Consider the following 24,034-nt stretch of genomic DNA (forward strand, 5'->3'; position numbering starts at 1 on the left):
ATGCACCTTCATTTAAGTGTTCGGGCTTGAGAATATGACTTTCTCTGACCATATGCATCGGTTTCATGTTAACAAAAGTACAGCAGCAGCGATGCTCCCTGTAACTGTGGGAAGTCTGAACAGTAGATCTAACATGATCAGAAAAATAACTTACTCTCCATATATTGTTGATTTTATCCTTGTGTGTTCATAAAAACAGTATTCTTGAGTTTTTTTGTTACTTTGAACAGTCAGACGATTAGAGAAAAATGTTAAAGAGGTATTGGAAGATTTTGCTGAAGACAGTGAGAAGAAAGTTAAATTGCTTACTGGTAAACGAGTCCAGCTGGCTGAAGACCTCAGTAAGTAGTTCTTCCTCTTCTTACTGCCTCTTTCCCTTCCCCATTTGCATTCATTTGCTCATCCATTTAATCTCAAACTTACAGAAAAGTATATGCAAATAACTTTTTTCCCCTGAACTGTTAGAGAAAGTTGCTGACCTGAAGCCCCATCACTTACAAATACTTTAATATCTGTTTCTTAGAACGGTCTCTTAGCAACCATAATACAGCCATCAAAATCAGGATGTTAACACTGATACTACATCTAATTTTCAGGCCCCATTCAAGCTTCCCCTGGTGTCCTAATATTTTCCTTCCATGTAACAAGATACTCCATGTTCATCCTGTACTTTCCCTCAGCCAGCTTCCTTTTTTAGAAAATAGTATTTAGAAGCAAGAGCTGGGGACTAGAAATGCTCATTGTTATTGGAATATCGATATTCCAATATTGAGGTCTGTCCCCAGACCTTCCCAGTAGTCAGAGCTAGGGAACAAATATTGCGTGTGTATACTTGTATGTGAGTACATTTCTATGTGAGTACACTTATAGGTGCATGTACACACATTTACATCTGTATTCCCAGTTCTCTGTATCAAAAACTCTTAAGTTGACACCAACAGTTTCCATTTTAATCCAAAATACAGGGTTCATTCTAATTTTCTCCTTTCCCATATTTTTGACTCCTTTTCCTGACAAGAAATTTGGCTCCACCTATCCTTAATATACTTACTTATTTTGATTAGTCTTTCTATATGTAACCAATATATCCCTTGAGAACCAAGGTGGCTTGTCACTATCCCCTTCATTGCACAGACGTCCTCTTCACCTCTCATCAGCCAACCCCAGGCCACCACCACAGTGCCTCCCCCTGTGTTGACAACCTTTTTACCTCATCTGGTTTCTGACATCCTGTGTCAGATCTAACCTGTGCCAACTTTCTGACCTGTGATTTCTACCAAGATCATGCTCTGACTCTTCACTGTAGGCATCTCCCCTAGAGGAGTTTTCTGATATCTAATGAAAGCTGATGCTGAATAGAAAGTTCTTCCAATTTGAAAACAGTTTCTAAGTTGAATTTGTATGTGTACAATACAATCACTAGAATATCTATGAGAAGCCAGGCAGAGTGTTTCCATATTTTCTGTCCTGTGCCCAAGCAGTGTGCCCTCTTCTATCATTTGTCTTCTTATTCTCTCTAGTTTGCTGAGCTCTTCATTTCTTTCCCATCCTTTCCTTTCCTTTCTTTCTTTAAATAATCTTTTTGAAACATAACTCATGTTAACTTTTATTTTCCCTTTCTGTTGCTTTTCTTTTAGTTCTTCATGCCACTTTGACAGTACAGCTAAGTTTGTGCTAAATTGTAGAGGACCTATGTTTAAATCGGAACTGCCACTTAACTAGCTGTGTTGTATTAGGTAGGGTATCTCCCAGAGTCTTAGTTTTTTTGTTTGTATTGACTACTGTAATAGTTATTTCACAGGATTGTTAGGAGAATTAGTTTAAAAAAATGTTTAGAAGTCCCTTGTTAATCTTAAGCTAAATCAGTCCTGTTATAGGAAGAGGTGTATCAGTGTCATAGTTTATACAGATAGATTTCTTTTGTATCACTCAGGACATAGTTAATTAATCATATTTTACCAGCATATACATTTGTAAGTGATAAAAAAACAATGTGTCTTTTCTCATGTTTTATAATAGAACCTTCTGTAATCCCATCATTCTCCACTCCCAATTTGACTATTTAAAGAAAGTGCATTACTAATACATAGATTTGTGCACTGTCAAGCCAAGTCTTATGTTCTCCTGCTGGTTTTCTGAGAAAGTACTCATGTGACTCCCTTAAAATGGTTTACTACTTTTATACATACAAAGTTATGGTCATGTTAATGTACCAAATAATGTCCTTGGAAGCAAGTGTTTCACCAGTGACTCAGCTTCATCTGTCACACTAAATGAGATGAGCCATGACTTTGTCCATTAGTTGAAAAAGAATCTTGAGAGTACCTTTTCCTCACTGTTTATCTTCAGTCTAACACTTGGGAGTATGGTCATGGATACTTTCAGCCAGAAAACTTTCAAAGGTAACAGTTACTACTGTATTATATGAATCAAAGTTTCTAGGATAGCATATTCAATTAGATATAGTGTGTTAGTTGATGGAATTTAGAGAAAGGAAGGCAGTCAAAAGACTTTTTACTGTAATTTCAAAATAGTACAGGGCAGAGTGTTACAGAGATTGATAAAAGTTTTATGCATCATGTTTTTTGCCAGTCTTTAATCATTTTTAAGTGATCAAGTCACTTACAGCACTTGCCCAAATTTAAATCATTTCTCCACTTCAATTTGGAGATTCATCAACTGATTGTCTCTTAAGATGAGTACATAAGTAGTGCAGTGTTCTCTCATATTCTGAAGAAGATATGCCATGTTTACTATTGAAATGAAGCCATGAAGCTAGAGTTAGGAAGATCAAAGAGATGGAAAAAGAGCCCACCTCTTCTAGTCTCAGGTGGTTCATGGGAAGAGAAGTCATACATAGGAACCAGGACTCTTTGGAGATATGGTGGGTTCCTGAGCTGGAGCAAGGAAGGATCAGGATGAACTTGGGGCATCTTTTTTTTTTTTTAATTTTTTATTAAGGTATGATTGATATACACTCTTATGAAGGTTTCACATGAAAAAACAATGTGGTTACTACATTTACCCGTATTATCCCATTGCAATCACCCATACCCCAATGCAGTCACTGTCCATCAGTGCAGCAAGTTGGCAGAGATCCACTATGTCTCTTCTCTGTGATACCCTTGAACTCGGGGCATCTTAAGAAGTACAAAGTAAGGAAGTAGTTTAAGGATGATAGGGACATTGTCAACAGGATACAGAAGCCAGCTTGAAAATGCTCCAGCTGGCCAAAATTAGGACAGTCCAGGCATCAAAATAAATAATGGCAGGTTTTAACCCAGTGAATAAAACAAGAATCCATAAATTGATAATTATATAAATAAGTGAATTAAATCAATGATGATGAATGGGATGTTTGTATAGTCACACAAAATAATTAAAACAGGAAACAGAATACCTTTATGCTAGAGAAGGCTGGCACTAACCACCTTCACCAAGCAATTGAAGTTAATATTCCCAGTAATGGTCAGCTCAGAACTGCATGCCACATTTAGAATGCACTGAGAAGAACCCAGCATCACTGCTAGTGTAGTCTTACTGCACATGATAACTTAAATCCAGTCATAGAGTTATACCAGGCAAACCCAAACTGAGGCACAGTCTGCAAAGCAACTGGCCTGTAATCTTCAGATGTATCAAGATCATGAGAGACAAGGAAGGACTGAGTAACTGTTCCAGGCTCAAGGAGACTAAAGAACGTGAATGTGGAGTGCAGTGTGTGTTCCTGAACCTGTTCTTTTTGATCTAAAGGACATTAATGGGTCAGTTAGTAAAACTCAAGTGAGATCTAAGGTTACATGGTTGCAGTACATCAATGTTAATTTTCAAGCTTTGTTAAATTAGGATTATTTAGGAAAATATCCTTATTTGCAGCTAATACACAATAGAATGTTCAGCGTTTATGGGGCATAATGACAGTAACTGATTCAGGAAAAGTAGGTTCCTTGTAGTTTTCTGACAACTTTTAAGTCTGAGATTATTTTTATATAAACAGCAAAAAGTGGTTTAATTTTGTTTATATAACTGATAATGGATAAGTGTCATATGAAAATAATTTATAGAAAATAAGATGTTTGAAAACATGATCTCCGAAGATGTTGAAAGATTGAGTTACCTACCTCTTGGACAATTTATTAAAATACATAGCTCATCTTTCTACTATAATTTCTTATTTGCAGTGTTTAGTCACACTACAATTGTCCGGTATTTAAAATGTCCACTATGGCCTTGATGAAATCTTCTGATTTTGTACTGAGTTTTATTTAAGGGTTTTTTTTTTATAGATGTTTAAATATAGCATTAACTTAGATAAAACCTATTTGGATTCCCAGCATAATTTTCAATAATGTGTCCAATCTATTTGTTGAAACAGACTACAGTTTGAAAATACTTTTTTTTGGAGAGGAAAAGATTGGTATGATATAAGTCAATTCAAAGTTTTTCTTTCTTTTATGATCTGTTTTATGATTGTTGTCATATATAAGTAATGGTGCTTAGAATTTCACAGACTTTTTTGGAATTTGTTCTCCATTCCACCCCCAAAGCTGTGTATCTGGGCACCAGTAACAGTTGGTAGTAATGTTGCTAGATTGAGTTTCATCAGTACAGCATGGAATTATTTTATTGTTTGTTCTATGAATATTATATCAGCTGTTATGTAGGTTATTGTGAGTTTTTGGATCAATTACTTGGGATTTAGAACTTGTGTTTCTTCTTCAACTCTTGTTCACTAAAGCCTGAGTTACACACTTTGTGTTTCTGTGTACAGAATTGAAGAATCATTGATACTTAGGAACTAATGGGGCATTACCAATCACTTAGATCATTCTTTCTAAGTACTGTGGAGTCTTTCCCTCCTTATCTATAATAAATTCCTTTTCACTTTTGTATCAGAACTTGAAACTGTTCATGCATGTGAACTAATATTTGAATAGTTTTCCTATGCATTCACATAGGTACAATTTTTCTTATTCTATAGATAAAGAAATGGAGGCTTAGAAAAACATAGTGGTAAAGGCAAGATTTGAGCCCAGGTCTTTTAGCTACTGTGCCAAAATCATTTGAAAAAAAAACCTTAAGCTATTGGGAAATACAATTCTGTAAAATGGTCCTTATATTTGGAAGCTCCTGTAGTTATTAATGTCCTTTATGGAGTGGGTCAGAAACATATCTATCAGTGATGGTCCTAATAATGATCCTGATCATTATCATCCTGTATACTTTGTACACTACAAAAAGCTTTGCAATTTAAACTTTCAAATGATATGGAAGCTTTAATAGAATTACAACATCTAGATAAGGGAACACTTAAACAAAGCCACTAAACAGATTGAAGGAAGTTAATTTTCTTTATATGACATGTAAACATGTGTTGAGATATATACCGTAAAATTCCACCATAGTTAAGTGGTTGTCTGAGTTGCCCAAAACTCGGACACAGCTTTTCAGTGTGGTGTTTTCATGCTTAGAGACTTAAGGAAGAGCTGTCAGATACAGAATCTTTAATTGAGCCCAATGGTTCTTACTCTAAGTTGAAGCTTTCTGTTGAGCTAGTCTGTGAGTGTTTAAATTTTTATAATAAGCTTCAGTGTATATCTTCATATTTCTTGTACTTTATATGAATAGAAGATACACTTCAGTAAAAAGTGAATATATTTACATTTCATTTACTAATGAAATATGAAAACAGTGGTAAACTCCTTTACTTGGGCTACCACTGCACAGGCTTATTTTAATGTTACAGTTTGATGTCCTTAATGTTAACAGCATAGTTTAAAGAGGCTGGTAAATTAGAATTTTCCAATATCCGCAGCTTTTTTCTCCCATAGTTAATTTGCTCTGCTGACTCCCTACACGAGGTGGCAACAGCTGGCCTTTTTACTAGAGCTTGGGGGATTAGAGAGTAGGAATCGCAGCAGCGTGCTCGGCCTCTTGCCTCTGTTGACTGTTCTTTATTGTTTGATGCCTGAGCATCTCCCAGACAGCAAGCAATTGTTTCTTAAAACTTAATGTTGTTTCTCTTTGGAGTGTTCAATACTGTTGAGGCTCGTCTTTGTGTCTCTTCACTTTCCCTATCCCTTCTTATCCTCCATGCTGTCCTTTCTCTTGATAATTAGAAAGGAGCAAAGATGCAAGCTTTGCATCTTAGTGTGCATGAGATTCAGTTTTGACTCTAAAAACTTTTAGAAATATAAACTACAGATGGAAATTTCTTATTTCTCTGAGCTCCCATATATTCAGTAACAGAAATCATTTTTATAATGAAAACTTTGTTTTTCATAATTAACATAGTAATGTGTTTTTGAAGTTATGGCAGTAAAAAAGCTAAGATGGGAAGGAAAATTCATCATAACTGCTTAAATCTAAAAAGACCCTTTCATTAACTCTAAAATGTAATTTTAATGTGTAGGATAGTTAAGAAATAACTTCATGCCACATTAAAACTTGAATAAAAAGTAGTCAGAACATATCTGGATGGATCCATCAGCCAGAATGATTTTGTTCTTAATTTAGTAAAGAAAAATACCAGATACTCTTGGATTTAACTTCCACTGGTTACTCCACATTCCTAAACTTCTATACCTGCCATTCCCCTGAGAGCCATTATGGATTATAATAGTAGCCATGAAGTAGTGTGTAAGACTGAACGTCATCCTAGGAAGATTATTATACTCAAAATCTAGAACTTAAAATTATAGGAAAGGGAGGTCATATGTTTGAATTGATTTTTCCAGAGGTGGGGCTCTGGTATGCATATTTCAACAAGTCTTCTTAGGTGATTCTTGCCAAGATGCACCACCACTGCCCAACCTCCTACCCCAAACCAGAACATAAGAGTTCTTCCTGTTCACAGCAGTATAATTTGTAATTTTATTAATTGGGACAAAATTGACAATATTTTGTTTTAGTAAAGTCTTATAAGCCATGTGACTGTTGAAAATGTATTTGAACTATGTTTATAGTAACATGTTCATTTTGTTTCTATAGATGTAACCAAAAAAAAAAGAAGTTTAATGGGGTTTAAAGGAAGAGGGGGTGGCATTGAAAGTTGTAAGATTCTAGGTACATAGGTCCAGAGAGAATTTTTCTTTTTTTTAAAGCACAATCAAAAACAATAGAGGTACTCTGGAGAAAAGGCATGAACTATATGATGGACCATTATCCCTGTGGAATTATTTGTGTCTAAATAGTGTTACTGTGTTTCTTTGGCCAAAAATCAATAAGACCTCAATCCTGCTTTTCTCATCTCTCCTACCTCATAGCACAGCCTAAGCTGTCTTTTCCTTCTGTCTCTTAAGTCTTCCATCTTTCTTAGCTCACTGTGCTTTCTTCATTATTGCTTGCTCCTCAACCAGTATTTTTTCCTCCTTCCTATTTATTTACCTTCCTTCAGTAATTAAAACCCTTACTGAGGTACTTACTGTCAGTGTTGTTTAGTTGAGTAGAAGGCACTCTTCCTAATATAGGTAACTGCAGATAAATCAAAATAACCAGTTAAATTTTTTAAATCTATTTTGATCTATTCTGCCAACGTGATTAATTTCTTTAATAAATTCACCATACTTTGTCTATTATATATTGTATGTGTTTAGTGACTGATCATGACCTTTGAGTACACACTCTTCATTAGCCCCGTACTCTTGACTTAAAAAAGAGGGAGAAGGAACCCAATTCTTCTCATCCTAAGGAACCTTTCTCGTACTCTGTCATGCCGGAAAGCTGCCATCTCATCCCTTAATAGATGGAGCAGCTTGCATTTGCTTCTTTCACCCCTAAGCCCCTCACTGCCTTGCTAGCATCTTGTGATCTGGCTTTCACCCCCAGCAAAACCACTTTTTTAGGTCACCAATGATTTCCTAATTGCCAAGCCACCCAATTCACCAAGCACTTTAATAATTTTTTATGTTTATTAGGTAGTTTTAAGTTGAATGGAGTATTTTCATTTGTATACCTTTTTGTAACTGTTACTAATGGAAATGAGTATATTTGAAAAATGGAAGATTGGATGTTTCTTAATAACTTCTTTCTATTTTATGTTAACAGTGTTTGAGGTCTTTGATGTATCTTTTCAGGGTAAAAGTGATTGAATATCTAAATTCTGCCTTTGTGAAGGTGAAATTGACAGATCAAAGCAACTAAGAAAGATAGTGAAGGATTATTTTTACCTTGAATTGCATAGATGCTTTGTATTGTAGCCAGAGAAAGCTAGAGAGGGTGATACAAAGAATAAAGTAATCCTCAGGGAGAGTCCTCTGTGTTAAAGAAGTAGTTATTTGCAGGCAGAATTCCACATGACAAGCCTCAGTGGTGTGCTTTCCAGGTTATTGGTGAAAAAATTCAGACTCAAAATGGGACTTTTAGAATCAAACACATTTTTGATGGCCTAAGTCTATCTTTTAAAGGCAACATTGAAGGATATTAATAAATTGGTACAAGATAAAAAGGATATTTACTTCTCTGTAATCTTAAACTCGCTATTAGTACTCAGTTCTTCCCTAGCAAGTATACTCTTTTTGCTTTAAACTCCTGTTTTAACTGATTGAAAGTATAGATAAAGATAAGGTCTCCTCCATAATTTATGGATTGAAGTTTTTGTTTAACATTTTAGAGTAGGTTTTATTTATGTGTTATTGTGATATGTGTTTATGTTTACATTATGTATAAAAAAGCCAGTGCACATATTTAAAGGTAGAAATTGGGCTGTTTCTTTCCCTTGTTAATGCTGTTTACCATTTCCTCAGTGAGAGTTTAAAAAGAAGTAACATCATTAGAGTTGGGACTAAACTTTGATTTATTTTTAAATTATGTGTTCTCTCCATTTCTAAGAAAAAAAATGGAATCCAGTCATGGAAAACTAACCACAGGACAATCCATTGGCCTGTGAAACAGTATATTTAAAAAATTAAATTAAGCAAGATGTGTGTAAGTTTTTTTTTTTAAGAGAGAACTGTCTTGAAGGACAAATTGATGCATGCTAAACTGGCAATTTCTGTGAAGTGTAGGATTCTAGGATAGTTGGAGAGGGGAGTTTAGGGTAAAAGGAATTTTAATTTTTTACTATTTTATACATTTCTAAGTGGTTTCTTTTCCCAAATGAACATAATTCAAAATTTTATATTCTTAATTATTGTATTCATAGAAATGATGAAGCTAATTCATGATACAATCAATCTTAAAAGTGACAATTTCCCCAAATAACCTCTTGGTGATTGTGACACTAAGAGACATTTCTTGGGACCACATAGTAATTGTTCTTCATGGTATCATTTTTAGTGGTTGGGATTCACTTTGAATTCTTCTCATTTCCAGTAACTGACCATCATGGATCTGTCACTGTTAATTGAAATCTTTTGAACTAGTGAAGTTTTCAAGCTTGTAGAACCCATTTAAGATAATAGATTTTCTGTGCTTGCTACCTATTGCATATTGAAGTAGTCTATTTTAATTTCTTAGAACAGCTGTTTCATCTATTTAGTTTTAGTATTTTGAGTTGTAGACAGAGCTTTGCTATTTTTTATTCACTTTAGTTAGTTAGATCTTTTTTCTGGGCCAAGGAATTAAAGTCTTTTTAGTCTCTCCTTTTCTTGGCACCACTTCATACTTTGAGTCATAGGCACAGACTGTACTGTACTTGTCTTCGCCAAATACACTACCAGAATTTTAGGTGTTTTTATTTTAATCCTTTTTAAATCACAGAACTAGTATGTGTACACTGTACAAAATTAGACAATGTAGATGGCAAATTTTTTTAAACAATCTAACATTGCAGTCTAACAAACTTTTTTTTTTTTTTTTTTTTTTATTGAAGGGTAGTTGACACACAGTATTACATTACATTAGTTTCAGGTGTACAACACAGTGATTCAACATTTATATACATGATAATTCTAGGTACCAGCTATCACCATACCAAGTTGTTACAATATTTTGACTATATTCCTTATGCTATACATTACATCCCGGTTACTTATTTATTTTACAATTGGAAGTGTGTTTATATATATATATATATATTTTTTTTTTGTGAGGGCATCTCTCATATTTATTGATCAAATAGTTGTTAACAACAATAAATTTCTGTATAGGGGGGTCAATACTCAATGCACAATCATTAATCCACCCCAAGCCTAATTTTCGTCAGTCTCCAATCTTCTGATGCATAACGAACAAATTCTTACATGGAGAACAAATTCTTACATAGTGAATAAGTTACATGGTGAACAGTGCAAGGGCAGTCATCACAGAAGCTTTCGGTTTTGTTCATGCATTATGAACTATAAACAGTCAGTTCAAATATGAATATTCATTTGATTTTTAAACTTGATTTATATGTGGATACCACATTTCTCTATTATTATTATTTTTAATAAAATGCTGAAGTGGTAGGTAGATACGAGATAAAGGTAGAAAACAGAGTTTAGTGTTGTAAGAGAGCAAATGTAGATGATCAGGTGTGTGCCTGTAGACTATGTGTTAATCCGAGCTAGATGAAGGCAATAAACATCCACGTATGCAGAAGATTTCTCTCAGAACATGAGGGGGGAGGTTCTAAGCCTCACCTCTGCTGCTCCCCATTTTCTCACCAGATGGCCCCCTGCGACTGTGCCTGTCTTAGGTTGTTCCTCCCTTGAGGAATCTTACCCGTCTCTGGCTAACCAGTCATCTTCCGGGGCCATACAGGGAAATGTTAAGTTGGTAAGTGAGAGAGAAGCCTTATAGTTTGAAAAGGTTAGCTTTTTACTTCTTTGCATATTTATGCCCTGTGGCTTCTATGCCCAGCATTTGTCTTGAGGTGTCTTTACCACTTGGAAGAATTATGATACTTGGTAAATTTGACATGTGGCACGAGTTCTATTTAAAGGTTGTGATTAGGAAGGAAGAAGAAAAGCTATAGAAGTAGCAGGCAGAAGAAAACCTGGGGAGATTGATTATTTCTTTGACATATCTTCTTGTAGAGTAACTTCAGCATGGATAGGTTTTAAACTACTAATTAAATTGTGCACACACATTAACATAATAGGAATATAGTTACCTAACCAAAGCATACCTGTAATTACCAGCCATCTCCAGTGAAACCAAGAAAACCAGTTAGGCACCTTAGGCATTTAACAAACTTTTTAATATGGTCTCAGGGCCATGAGTTCTGTGACATGTCTGAATAGTTTTCATTAAGAGACCTCCTTGCTAGGTGGGCTTCTTCACCTCCACATCTTCAGTTCATTGTCATTGCTCCTATTTCTCATTTCTCATCTGTCAGAGAAGGCTAAATTTCTCTTCCTTTTCTTCACATAAACATACCAGAAAGGTTCACTGAGAGGAATAAACAGCATTAATAAAAATAAAACCTATGGTACCAGTTACTTTAAATAGGTCAGGTATTCCAGAGGCTATCTTGTTGCAAAACATGTACTGAAAATCACTGTCCTTTGAAAGTTAACCCCCACCTGTATTCAGGACCCTGGCTCTTCTTATGTATACGTGTGCCTTCATTATGCCTCTCCTTCAAAGATGCCCAAGTCATTCCCATCTTAAAACTGTTAGTGTGATTGATTCTTCCATGCACTCCAGCTACTTTTGATGTTGATTCTCTTTTACACAGGAAAACCTTTGAGTGTTCCTCCCACTAGCTCCAATTTTAGTTACCTCCTTGCTTCTTAACTTTGCAATTTTTGTTCTCACTTTTACTGTAATTGTTTTTTCCAAAGTTGCCAATGAGCAAGAGAAAGTGATGAGCCAGGCAAGAAGCATTCAGGAATAGAACGTTTTCTCATGTAACTGCATCATTTGGTACTTAGGAACCCAAATCCTGCTCAGTACTCTGGATCTGCCTCTTACGTTTGTATAGAATTTTACACTTTATAAATGTGTCGTGTTTGTCCATTTTTGCCTTGCAAGGCATATGAAGCTTTGTAAGGTATTATACCCCATTGTTCAAATGGGAAAATGGATGTTCACTGAGGGAAATGATTTAGCCAGTATGTAAATGTTTATGGCAAAACTGGGGCTAACCAGATATATTAGAAAAGTATCTTTTTTTATTTGTTTTGGGATTCTATTCACCTTTGGTGTTTGGATTTGTGCTTGTGGTTGACAGTAGATAATCAAGTTCATATAATTTGCTTGTTTATGTTATTTTCAATGTGTTAATTTTAGAGCCTTCCTAGTTAAATTAATTATTGAGAATGTAGGACAATGAATTTGTATCCTAAAGACATATGTAATGATTTCATTCATCACCAAAGATAACCCAGGTTTGTAAGTCTGTGTATTCTTGCTGCTATTTCAATTATGTTATTTTCTTTTTCTATAAAAAAATTAATAAATTCTGGCTTACAATTTAAAGGTGATTTTCTAAGCTAATGAATATGTGAGATTAATTCTGGAGTTATTTTCATTTATTTGAACCTTATTATGACTTAATTGAACCAACATCAATAATGATAGGGTTGTTGTGAGAGCCTTACAGGGTTGTTGTTAGAAATAACTGACAACTTGTGACGTCAGCCTAACAAAAAATGAATGCCTGTTTGTTCTCCTTGTGACAAGTTTAATAATACTTTGTCCTAATGCAGCATCATATTTAAGAGAGGGAATTGTATTTCGTTTTTGTTTTTCATCTCACTTTATTCATAACTTTATTAAAGTCTACAATTTTTAATTCCATACTTTAAAATTTTTGGTATGGCTCATAAATCAGAATTATTTTTTCTTTTACTTTTAAAATTACATTAATGAGCTGACTGTCTAAGAATCATTCTCATGATTCATTCATCTGTTACACCTCCTTTTTAAAGCTTCAGCACTGAAGGTCTTTTGACAAACCAATATTTATAACAGTTTGACATCAGGATGAGGAACAGCGTTTGTCTTTGTAACAGCTTGAAGAAAGACCCTTTCCAGGATCCAGTCATGCAGTTACAATCTTGACCTCTTTCTTATGCTGGGAACATACATACAGCAGCACCTCCCATGTGTTTTCTTGTCCCATTGACTGTCCATTCACTTCCCATCTGTTTTGCAGTCTTAAAGGAACAGAAGGGGCCCTCTTCTTGTAAATCTGTCTTTGTAGGTGATAAATGATGTCCTGTCTCTTTAAGGGCTGCCTGGGTGGTTTCCTTTTTCTTAAACTGTTTCAACTTTCCTCTTAACAAAATTCGGAGTAAAATATACTTTTAAGAGTAAGAGGAAAATAGAAAAGAAAAAAGTGGATTATTTTAAAAACTTTTTAATTGATTGGGACTGAATGTTTTATTGGTCATTAGGCTAAAGCTTTTTTAGCCTTCCCAGTTAATTATCTAAATTATATTTCTTAAGTTGTATTGATACTTAGTTTTTAGTGGGGACAAAAGGAATGTATTCCTCTTGAAATAGTATTTATTTAAGCTTTTTGGGGTGGGGAGAAAATAAAGCAGTGTATTATTAAAGGGTTAGCATTAAAATAACTTTTAAATATTTTTTTTACCATAATTTGAATGGATAGATATAATTAATATGGGGTATTTTATCTACTGGATATAGAATAAAGTAATACATAGTACACTATTACAATCTTATGGTAGAATCTAACTTTTTTATTTAAAAAGGTGATCATGAATCCCATAAAAATTTATGATTTTTTTCTGTTTCTAAAAGTAAATACCTCAAGTAAAGATATTTATGCCACTGGGTTTTCTAAGAATTGAGCAGAAGTAAAAATTTATTTTTTCTCCCATACAAAAATTATTCATAGAGGGTTAAATGTGACAAGTGTCCCCCCAGAATGTTCTTAAATTACTGATTTTAAAAGCATTAGCAGTATAAAAAGACCAGTTTTAGGACAATATAATATATTATATGAGTCAGCTGCCTAGTGGTATATCGTCTACAAATTAGTTTGTTAGTTTGTGTGTTAATTCCCTGTGTTTTCCCAGAAAGGATGTGAGACAGCTTACAAAGATCTGTCCTGTGCAAAAAGTAAAGATAATTAGGTGGAAAAGTTGGATGAAAGAAAAGAGTAAATGAAGGCAAGTAAAATAATGTGAAACTTGGGGATAAGACTAGTACCCTCTCAAAATACATTCTCAAGGATTCTGTATACTTTACTATAAGTAATCTGCAGATTTAGCTCTGAGCGTCTTCGTGGTTGGTGCAAAATGGAAAGCAAAGTAGATTATAGATATTCCCAGTATACACACCTGAGAGAAATGTAATCAGTCCTCATAAAAGGAATGCTGAATTATATGATGTAGTGAATCAAATGGCTACATGTAATGAAGAGTTTCATGGGGCTCTTTAGTATTTTCAGTGTAGGCTGATCACACAACCAATTCTAGGTGAAATCAAAATGCTGCAATCCAGATTCATAGCTATTTGGTTTGGCTTATCTAAAGATAAAATACAGTGTTTAGAGAAATAGGAGCATTATACATCCCCCATACATAAATCTTATTTCTTATTTCTTCTTGTAGCTGAGCCTTTTAGTAAAGGAAAGTTTGTTTTACATTCATTGATATTGATAAGCACCTGGAATGGTACTCCACTTTGTTAAGGGCAGATGGATAAGAACTAATAGCTGAGCTGAAATTAGGTTTGCTATTTACTTATGAATGTTGAAGGGCCTATTCAGTGTAAAGGCCTGTGTATAAGGCTAATCTTTGTCACCCATACTGAAGTCTTTTGGAGAATAGGCTTCTAAGTATCAAGAAGTATAACTTTAAGAGGTTTTGATTATATTAGCTAAAAGGAATCTGATAGAAATGCTTACAGTTAAGAAAGAAAAGAAGGCTACATTTATCCTCAAGTCAGTTTGAAATATTTATATATTCAGGAGACATAAATTACAGTATACCTCATAGACTATCTTATGGCAGCTTTGTTTCTAAGTCTTACTGTTTTGAGGTCTGAAAATAGGAAATTTTTAAAATAATCATCTTTTATGTTTGAGTTAGGTATGGGTGAAGTAAGATCAGTCAGCAATGAATGAGCGATGAATGTCTGTGGGCATCTATTACATAGCAAGTGCTGTGCAAGGGTGATTTTTTTTTTATTAAGGTATCAATGATACACAATCTTATGAAGGTTCCACATGAGCAACGTTATGGTTTCTACATTCACCCATATTATCAAGTCTCCACCACATACCCCATTATAGTCACTGTCTATCAGCATAGTAAGATGCTATAGTCACTACTTGTCTTCTCTGTACTCTACTTCCTTCCCCTCAGCCTCCTATATTAAGTGTGTTAATCATAGTATCCCTTAAACAACTTCTCCCTCTCCTCCCACCCACCCTCCCCAACCTCTTTCCCTTTGGTAACCACTAGTCCATTCTTGGGTTCTGTGAGTCTGCTGCTGTTTTGTTCCTTCAGTTTTTGCTTTGTTGTTATACTCCACAGATTAGTGAAATCATTTGATACTTGTCTTTCTCCACCTGGCTTATTTCACTGAGCATAATATCCTCTAGCTCCATCCATGTTGTTGCAAATGGTAGGATCTGCTTTTTTCTTACAGCTGAGTAATATTCCATTGTGTATATGTACCACATCTTCTTTATCCATTCATCTACTGATGGACACTTAGGTTGCTTCCATGTCTTGACTATTGTAAACAGTGCTGTGATAAGCATAGGGGTGCATATATCTTTTCAATCTGTGATCCTGTTTTCTTCAGGAAAATTCCTAGGAGTGGAATTAATGGGTCAAATGGTATTTCTGTTTTTAGTTTTTTGGGGAACCTCCATACTGCTTTCTACAATGGTTGAACTAATTTATATTCCCACCAGCAGGGTAGGAGGGTTCCCCTTTCTCCACATCCTCGCCGGGATTTGTTGTTGTTTGTCTTTTGGATGTTGGCCATCCTAACTGGTGTGAGGTGATATCTCATCATGTTTTTATTTGCATTTCTCTGATGATTAAGCGATGTGGAGCATCTTTTCATGTGCCTGTTGGCCATCTTGATTTCTTCTTTGGAGAGGTGTCTGTTGAGATCCTCTACCCATTTTTTAATTGGGTTATTTGCTTTTTCGGGGTTGAGGCATATGAGCTCTTTATATTTTTTGGATGTTAACCCCTTATCGGATATGTCATTTATGAATATATTCTCCCACACTGTAGGATGCCTTTTTGTTCTACTGATGGTGTCCTTTGCTGTACAGAAGCTTTTTAGTTTGATGTAGTCCCACTTGTTCATTTTTGCTTTTGTTTCCCTAGCCCGAGGAGATATGTTCATGAAAAAGATGCTCATGTTTATATTCAGGAGATTTTTGCCTGTGTTGTCTTCTAAGGTTTTATGCTTTCATGACTTACATTCAGGTCTTTGATCCATTTTGAGTTTACTTTTGTGTATGGAGTTAGATAGTAATCCAGTTTCATTCTCTTACATAATAGCTGTCCAGTTTTGCCAACACCAGTTGTTGAAAAGGCTGTCATTTATCTGTTGTATATCCATGGCTCCTTTATCATATATTAAATGGCCATATATGTTGAGGGTTTATATCTGGACTCTCTGTTGTATTCCACTGATTGATCTATGGCTCTGTTCTTGTGCCAGTACCAAATTGCCTTAATTACTATGGCTTTATAGTAGAGCTTGAAGTTGTGGAGCATAATCCCCCATGCTTTATTCTCTCTAAGGATTGTTTTGGCTATTCGGGGTCTTTTTTGGTTCCATATGAATTTTAGAAATGTTTGTTCTAGTTCATTGAAGAATGTTGTTGGTATTTTGATGGGGATTGCATACAATCTGTAGATTGCTTTAGGCAGGATGGCCATTTTGACAATATTAAATCTTCCTACCCATGAGAATGGGATGTATTTCCATTTGTTAGTGTCTGATTTAATGTCTCTCAAAAGTGTCTTATGTTTTTCATGATATAGGCCTTCTACTTCCTTGGTTAGGTTTATTTCTAGGTATTTTATTCTTTTTGATGCAATTGTGAATGGAATTGTTTTCCTGATTTCTCTTTCTCCTAGTTCTTTGTTAGTATATAGGAATGCAGCAGATTTCTGTGTATTAATTTTGTATTCTGCAAGTTTGCTGAATTCAGATATTAGTTCTAGTAGTTTTGGAGTGAATTCTTTAGGAGGTTTTTTTATGTACAATATCATGTTATCTGCAAGCAGTGACAGTTTAACTTCTTTACCAATCTGGATGCCTTTTATTTCTTTGTGTTGTCTGATTGCCATGGCTAGGACCAGCAATACATGTTGAATAAAAGTGGAGAGAGTGGGCATCATTGCTTTGTTCCTGATCTTAGAGGTAAAGCTTTCTGCTTTCCACTGTTAAATATGATGTTGGCTGTGGGTTTGTCGTACATAGCCTTTATTATGTTGAGGTACTTGCACTCTGTACCCATTTTGTTGAGAGTTTTTATCATGAATCAATGTTGAATTTTGTCAAATGCTTTTTCAGTATCTATGGAGATGATTGTGTGATTTTTTTCCTTCTTTTTGTTAATGTAGTGGGTGATGTAGATAGATTTTCAAATATTGTACCATCCTTGCATCCCTGAAATAAATCCCACTTGATCATGATGGATGATCTTTTTGATGTATTTTTGAATTTGGTCAGCTAATACTTTGTTGAGTATTTTTGCATCTATGTTCATCGGGGGTATTAGCCTGTAATTTTCTTTTTTTTTTGTGGTGTCTTTGCCTGGTTTTGGTATTAGAGTGATGCTGCCTTCATAGAATGAGTTTGGAAGTATTTCCTTCTCTTCTACTTTTTGGAAAACTTTAAGGAGGCTGGGTATTAGGTCTTCTGTAAATGTCTGCTAAAATTCAGCGGTGAAGCCATCTGGTCCAGGCATTTTGTTCTTGGGTAGTTTTTTGATTGCCAATTCAATTTCATTGCTGGTAATTGGTCTGTTCAGATTTTCTGTTTCTTCCTTGGTCAGTCTTGGAAGGTTGTATTTTTCTAGGAAGTTGTCCATTTCTTCTAGGTTTTCCAGCTTGTTAGCATATAGGTTTTCATAGTAGTCTCTAATAATTCTTTCTATTTCTGTGGGGTCCATCATGATTTTTACTTTCTCATTTCTGATTCTGTTGAATGTGTGTAGATTCTGTTTTTCTCTTAATAAGTCTGGTTAGGGGTTTATCTGTTTTGTTCATTTTCTCAAAGAACTAGCTCTTGGTTTTATTAATTCTTTCTATTGTTCTCAGTTTTATGTATTTCTTCTCTGATCATTATTATGTCCCTCCTTTTACTGACTTTGGACCTCATTTGTTCTTCTTTTTCCAGTTTCATTTATTGTGAGTTTAGACTGTTGATTTGGGATTGTTCTTCCTTCTTTAGATAGGCCTGAATTGGTGTATACTTTCCTCTTAAAACTGCCTTCTCTGCATCCCACAGAAGTTGGGGCATTGAGCTGTTGTTTTCATTTGTCTCTATATATTGCTTGATCTCTGTTTTAATTTGGCCATTAGTCCATTGATTATTTAGGAGCATGTTGTTAAGCTTCCATGTGTTTGCTGGCCTTTTTGTTTTCTTTGCACAATTTATTTCTAGTTTTATACCTTTGTGATCTGAGAAGTTGGTTGGTTCAATTTCAATCTTTTTAAATTTACTGAGGCTCTTTTTGTGGTCTAGTATGTGATCTGTTCTGGAAAATGTTCCGTGCGCACTTGAGAAGAATGTATATCCTGTTGCTTTTGGGTGGAGTGCTCTGTAGATGTCTGTTAGGTCCATCTATTCTAAAGTGTTGTTCAGTGCCTCTGTCTTTGCTGCGTTGATTTTAAATGACAGACATTTTTATAAGTAAATAATTTATACAAGCAGTTCCATAGTGATTCCTGGAAAATGCTATATAAAACTGATCTTTCTAAAATGAATTGTGTAGCCCTGTGAGAATAATGTTGTCATTTATGATTGAATTTTTTACTGGGAGGGAGCTTAACATCAAATAAGTAAAAAGGTACTAAGGAACAAACAAAAGACAACACATTTTAAAAACTGCAATTAAAACAGAATATTACATTTCAGTCCTAAGTTTTAAAGTAGAATAGGCTTTGAATTCTTCTGGACATATTACTTCATTAAAATAAAGACACTTGTCTATAGTCATAAATTAGGTTAAAGACAAAGCTGGGACTAGAAACTTGTTTCTCCTGATCACATTATCATATATTTTTTAATACATTATGTTATTGCCTTTATGAAAATTGTTTGAAGTAACTACCTCACTGATTATTAGGGGTGATAGACCAGGAGTTCCTAACATTTTTTTTCATCACACACTCATTTCATTATTGTATACTGCTGTGAAGTCCATGTAGTAGAGGACTTTCTACAATAATACCCTTAAATACACTTAGATTATTTACTTTTTTATTGAGATACATACAATAAAATGCCCAAATCATAGTGTCCAGCTTGTTGAATTTTGACATGTGTATGTACTTATGTAGCCACCATTTGTCTCCAATAATACACTTAATTGTTTAATTAGAAACATAGAGTTACAATTTTATCACCTAAAATGAGCCTAAGTAAGTAAGTGTTGTGAGAGTAGATATAATTCTAGCCCAAACAAAGGTTTCCATTTGAACTTTTGAATCAGTGGAAATAAACCAAAGAACTCTTAATACCACCTTCACAGATGCCCCTAGGAGTCTGGGACCCCACCCAGCTTTGAAATTACCATACCAGTCTTAAACATCTTTCCGGGATGTACGAAATGATGCCCCCTCCTTCTGTAACAAGTAGAAGTAAATAATCATGTCTAGTGGTAGGAAAAAACCTACAGGGTCAGGATTCAGAAGTGTTAGGTTTAGCTATACACCCTTGACTGCATTTCTTTGGTTATTCCTTTCATCACCTCTAAAAGGTGCACATTTTTTGTTGTGCTGAATTTAAGATTTTGACTGTAGTTTTGAGAATCTTGAATCTGGTCTTCTGCTCATCTTTTTAAAATTTATCTTCTTGTTTCTCTGTATCCTAGATGATTCCTTTAAGTACTGAACTTCTAAAGAGTACTTCTAATTATCTAATAAAAAGCAAGCCTTTTCAGGAACAATATATATTATAGAATAAGAAGTGTTCCTTTAATTTTCAGTCCTTTAGTGAACAGCTTTTTACAGCAGAATCACACCTACAAGGTGTCCTCAGTCTTGGTACAAACTATGTATGCAGCATGTTGTAGAACTGTTCTGTTGAGGTACTTTTGGGTCTTTGAATGTGTGATTTGCTTAAAGTATACTGTATTAGTAAGTTTGCAGCATGTTTCTTCATGCTTTCTTTAAAAATATGAAAAGTTGTAAAAGGTTTATTGCAGTGCATGTGGTAATGTTTTGTGTGTGATTCTTTGTTCCTGTTCTAAACTGTTACTAACCACTGAAGTGAACCTTTTCCCAGGTTTGGCCTTTTGGTATTCATAGTGTATTCAAAACCTAATTACAGATTAGTCTGTATTTGAGACTTCTAGAGCAAGTATCAGAAGGCTCAAAAAGAAAATGAGTAGCAGTATCATTTTGTGTGGAGATAAAGAGACCCAAAACATGAATGGGTGTCAAGTCATCTGAAGAAAAGAAAAAAGAGAAGGGACTTCATTCACTGAGACTGGTGGTTTATGAGTTGGGGATTATGGGAATATTCATGACTTAATCAAGAAGCACAGTGAATTGATGTTTGAAATAGTTCATCTCTTAAGTAAACATTAGATAAATGGAAGGTAGACTTAGTGTTCACTACATGTAGAATTGGCTATTTCAATGTAACAGAAAGAGCAGTTTGTTAATCCTTTCCTGAGTTGGCTTAATTTATCAAATAAATCACAAATTTTATAAAGATACGCTAGCTATAAATATTTAATGCTAATATTTAATAGAAAAAGGAGTTTGTTTTGTAATTAACCATGTTAATCTGTATACATATTTCTCTGAAAAGTAATTTCTAATGGTGAAATAGTTAAATACTATTTAAAATCTTGGGATTTGAAAACACTAATATTCAGATACTAATTTGGAAGGATCAGAAAGTAGAAAGTTCTAGTTGCTAATATTCAACCTCAATTTTTTATAGATAACTTAGTATACTGTGCAGTAGATGGCATAGTTAGTGTTTAAGATAGTGCTGAAAACTTATATCCGAATTTAAAATGAATGACTTCAACTGTGGGAAATAATGCTGCTTATTATTTGTAATATAGTTTCCTTGCAAAGCATGGAATCAGTTTATTTGCTAACACTGTATGTGTGTGTATACAGTCAGCATATTTTAGTCTTCCTAATAAGGTGTTAAAATTAAGTACCACTGGTACACTGGTATTGTGCTGGGAGACCTGACTGTGCTCTACTCTGTGTTGCTTATGTGGTTCAGTGACCCACCAGCTTCCCTTGATCTTCATTGTCAATGTGTTCCCTGCCTCCTGTTCCCAGGTTTGCTCTAGCTCTTGTGCCTCTGGCTTCTGCCCTCTTGGTCACTGGTATAACATCCAGGAAGCCTGTCAAGTGGTGTTTTGCTTCTTGATGACCAATAGCCCTTACTTTCTGTGCCATATTTGGGGGAACTTCATTTATTATTTATCACGGAGCATGTTATTGAGCATGTGTGGTGAGTCAGGCATTGTTGTAGACACTGAAGGTACTGAGCTACTTTTGTTTTGTACCTTTATATTGTTTTCTAAGGGTTTCTCCAATGTCTATACATTTAGTCTCCTCAAGAAGTAATAATATTTATTGTACATTTCTTAGTCATTCCCAGGCACTGAATTACTTTGGAGGTGCTTCGTAACTGTTCCATTCCCTGATTTTTACCAAAATACTTTTTTTTCACATAAAATGTAAAACATAGCAAATACACTTGAAATAAGGGCATTTATTTTGTTACTATTTAGAGTCTGCATATGGCAGCAGATCTAGTTTGTGTTTCTGAATCAGAAGAATGTGGACCAGGCTAACTCTCTAGGCTTAATGTCCCCATCTTGGACAGTGATACCTAAGGGTTTGGGTGAGGACCAAATGAAATGTGGGATTTGACATCTTCAAAACATAATAGACACCGTAGACTTGGATTCAGGTAGGGAATAAGGAATTATTCTCAAAGGCAGGATATCATCTGTGTCTCCACATCCCACCGTTAAGTGCATTGTATAAGTGAAGGAACAAAAGTAATGTTTTAACTTAATGTTAAAAGGATGCATGTATCACAATTACTCATTTTCCTTTTAACATTTACCCCATCCTCTGCTCTCCTCCCCTCTCCCTCTTGTCTTCCTAGGAACTGACTTAAATGTCATTCTTGAGGGCATAGTGGTACAGTGTCCTGATATTCCAATTATAAAATGTTTTGTTAACAATGGCTTTTTAAAAATTTGGTATCATTAATATACAGTCACATGAGCAACATTGTGGTTGCTAGATTCCCCCCATTATCATAAACAATGGCTTTTTAAAAGGAAAATTTGGTAATCTTTTATTCTGTGGTTTTCATATTAAATAGGCCTTTCACTTGGAAAAAACATTGCTTATCTCTGATTTTAGAAGAATTTGAATTTGATTCCAGCTGCCCAGTTAAATGCCTGCATCGGAGTGGCTCTTGGTGTTTCAGATCCAACTTTGCTCCGTGTAGTCTCTCGTGAGTGATGCTACTGTGCCACCTGCTCACAGAGTGCCCAGCTGAGGAAGGGGTCACTGACAGGGTGAAAGGATAGATAGGCTGGCCCTGCAGCTTGCCTGATTCCCCTCAGATCTTGAAGCAAATAGAATCAGATTTCTTCTCTTCATACAGTACAGCTCTCCCCAATAGAAATAGTTCTCAGTGAAATGCTTAGGCTCTAAATACCTGTTTTAGATTTCCACGTGTTATGCTGGTTAAGCTAGAAGATTTTTTAAAGATCCCATTCATTTTCAAAACTCTATGAGACAATTTAGAAATCTTGTTTTCCTCCTATGTTCCCACCCTTTTAAAAAATTCTTTGACTAATAAACTGTACTGTTTAACTCTCTAAATAGTCATTGAAGAAAATAGATGAAGTTGCTATTGAATTAACAATAACAGCTGAATTAATTTTAAAAATAAAAATGTGACCATATTTTGATAAAGGAATTACATTTACTGGTTTGACTGCAGATTAAAAAACAGTACAAACTACCAAAAAGTACAGACTAAACTTCCAAGATATGTTGGAATTCTTTTTTCTAGTTTTTCTACTTTATTATAAAGAGTTATTGCTGTCTTTGTGATAGCTATTATATTTTCTCAGTAAATAGTTTGATTAAAACAATAGGGATTTTCTTCCTATAGATTTGGTGTTAGTCTCGATGTAATACAAAGAATTAGAAGTGTTAAGTTACTGGAAAAAGAAGATAAAGACATCATGTTTTTTATATACAGCCATGGTAGGCTTTGTTGAGTTCCTGCAGTGCTAATAAAAATTCATAAAAAGGTCGTTTCTTTTATTGGCTACTCATTGCAAATGCTGTCTCACTGATAGAAAGGGATACTTTTATCTTCAGTTACTGATTATTTATTTTTAAATGTAAAAGATACAAATGTTGAATCTTAAAGCATCTTACATGATTTCTCTAGAATCACATAGAATGATTTGCAGTTTTCCCTCTAAGTCACTAACTTTCAACCAGTCACCTCACTTTTATTGATAATCCCCACTAATATGGTAAATTGTGTTAAAGGGACAAAAATATTTTAAATTTGCTTAACATTTTAAAATAGGAGTTTAATGATTAAGGTAGCAATGAAGTAGAATAGACCATTACTTTTCCATTTTTAATATTAGGAGATTGATGTGCACTGTGAAGAGTTTACCTTTGTGAAAATCTTTATATTTTAGAGAGAAATTATAGATTTTATTTTGAAGTCTATAAATATGAAAAACTAAAATAAAAAATAATGTATATCTATTTTGAGTGGCTCTGATGTTTAAACTTTTCCTCATTCACAACTAGTATAGTATATTTTTGTATGTATTTTTAAAGTGTTGTTGTCCTTTTCATGTTTGCTGCAAATATTTCCTACAGTTTCTTTTGTCTTCTCATTTTAGGGCATTTGGATATATAAAGTGCACATTTTAATGTGATCATACTGGTTGATCTTTTCC

The 24,034-nt window shown here is 34.5% G+C and overlaps 1 protein-coding gene across 5 annotated transcripts in view; it reads left to right on the forward strand.

Annotated features, from left to right (window-relative positions):
* The window catches only part of OPA1 (OPA1 mitochondrial dynamin like GTPase), an 89,560-nt gene that overhangs the window by 59,919 nt on the left and 5,607 nt on the right, over window positions 1–24,034 (forward strand). For all 5 annotated transcript variants that reach the window (XM_036875128.2, XM_036875132.2, XM_036875131.2 and 2 more), the window contains one exon: window positions 231–341. In XM_036875128.2, coding sequence (XP_036731023.2) covers window positions 231–341 — 111 coding nt within the window. The remainder of the gene's footprint in view (window positions 1–230; window positions 342–24,034) is intronic.

The sequence above is a fragment of the Manis pentadactyla genome, chromosome 1 (assembly GCF_030020395.1).
Source record: "Manis pentadactyla isolate mManPen7 chromosome 1, mManPen7.hap1, whole genome shotgun sequence".
In the NCBI taxonomy this organism is placed as follows: domain Eukaryota; kingdom Metazoa; phylum Chordata; class Mammalia; order Pholidota; family Manidae; genus Manis; species Manis pentadactyla.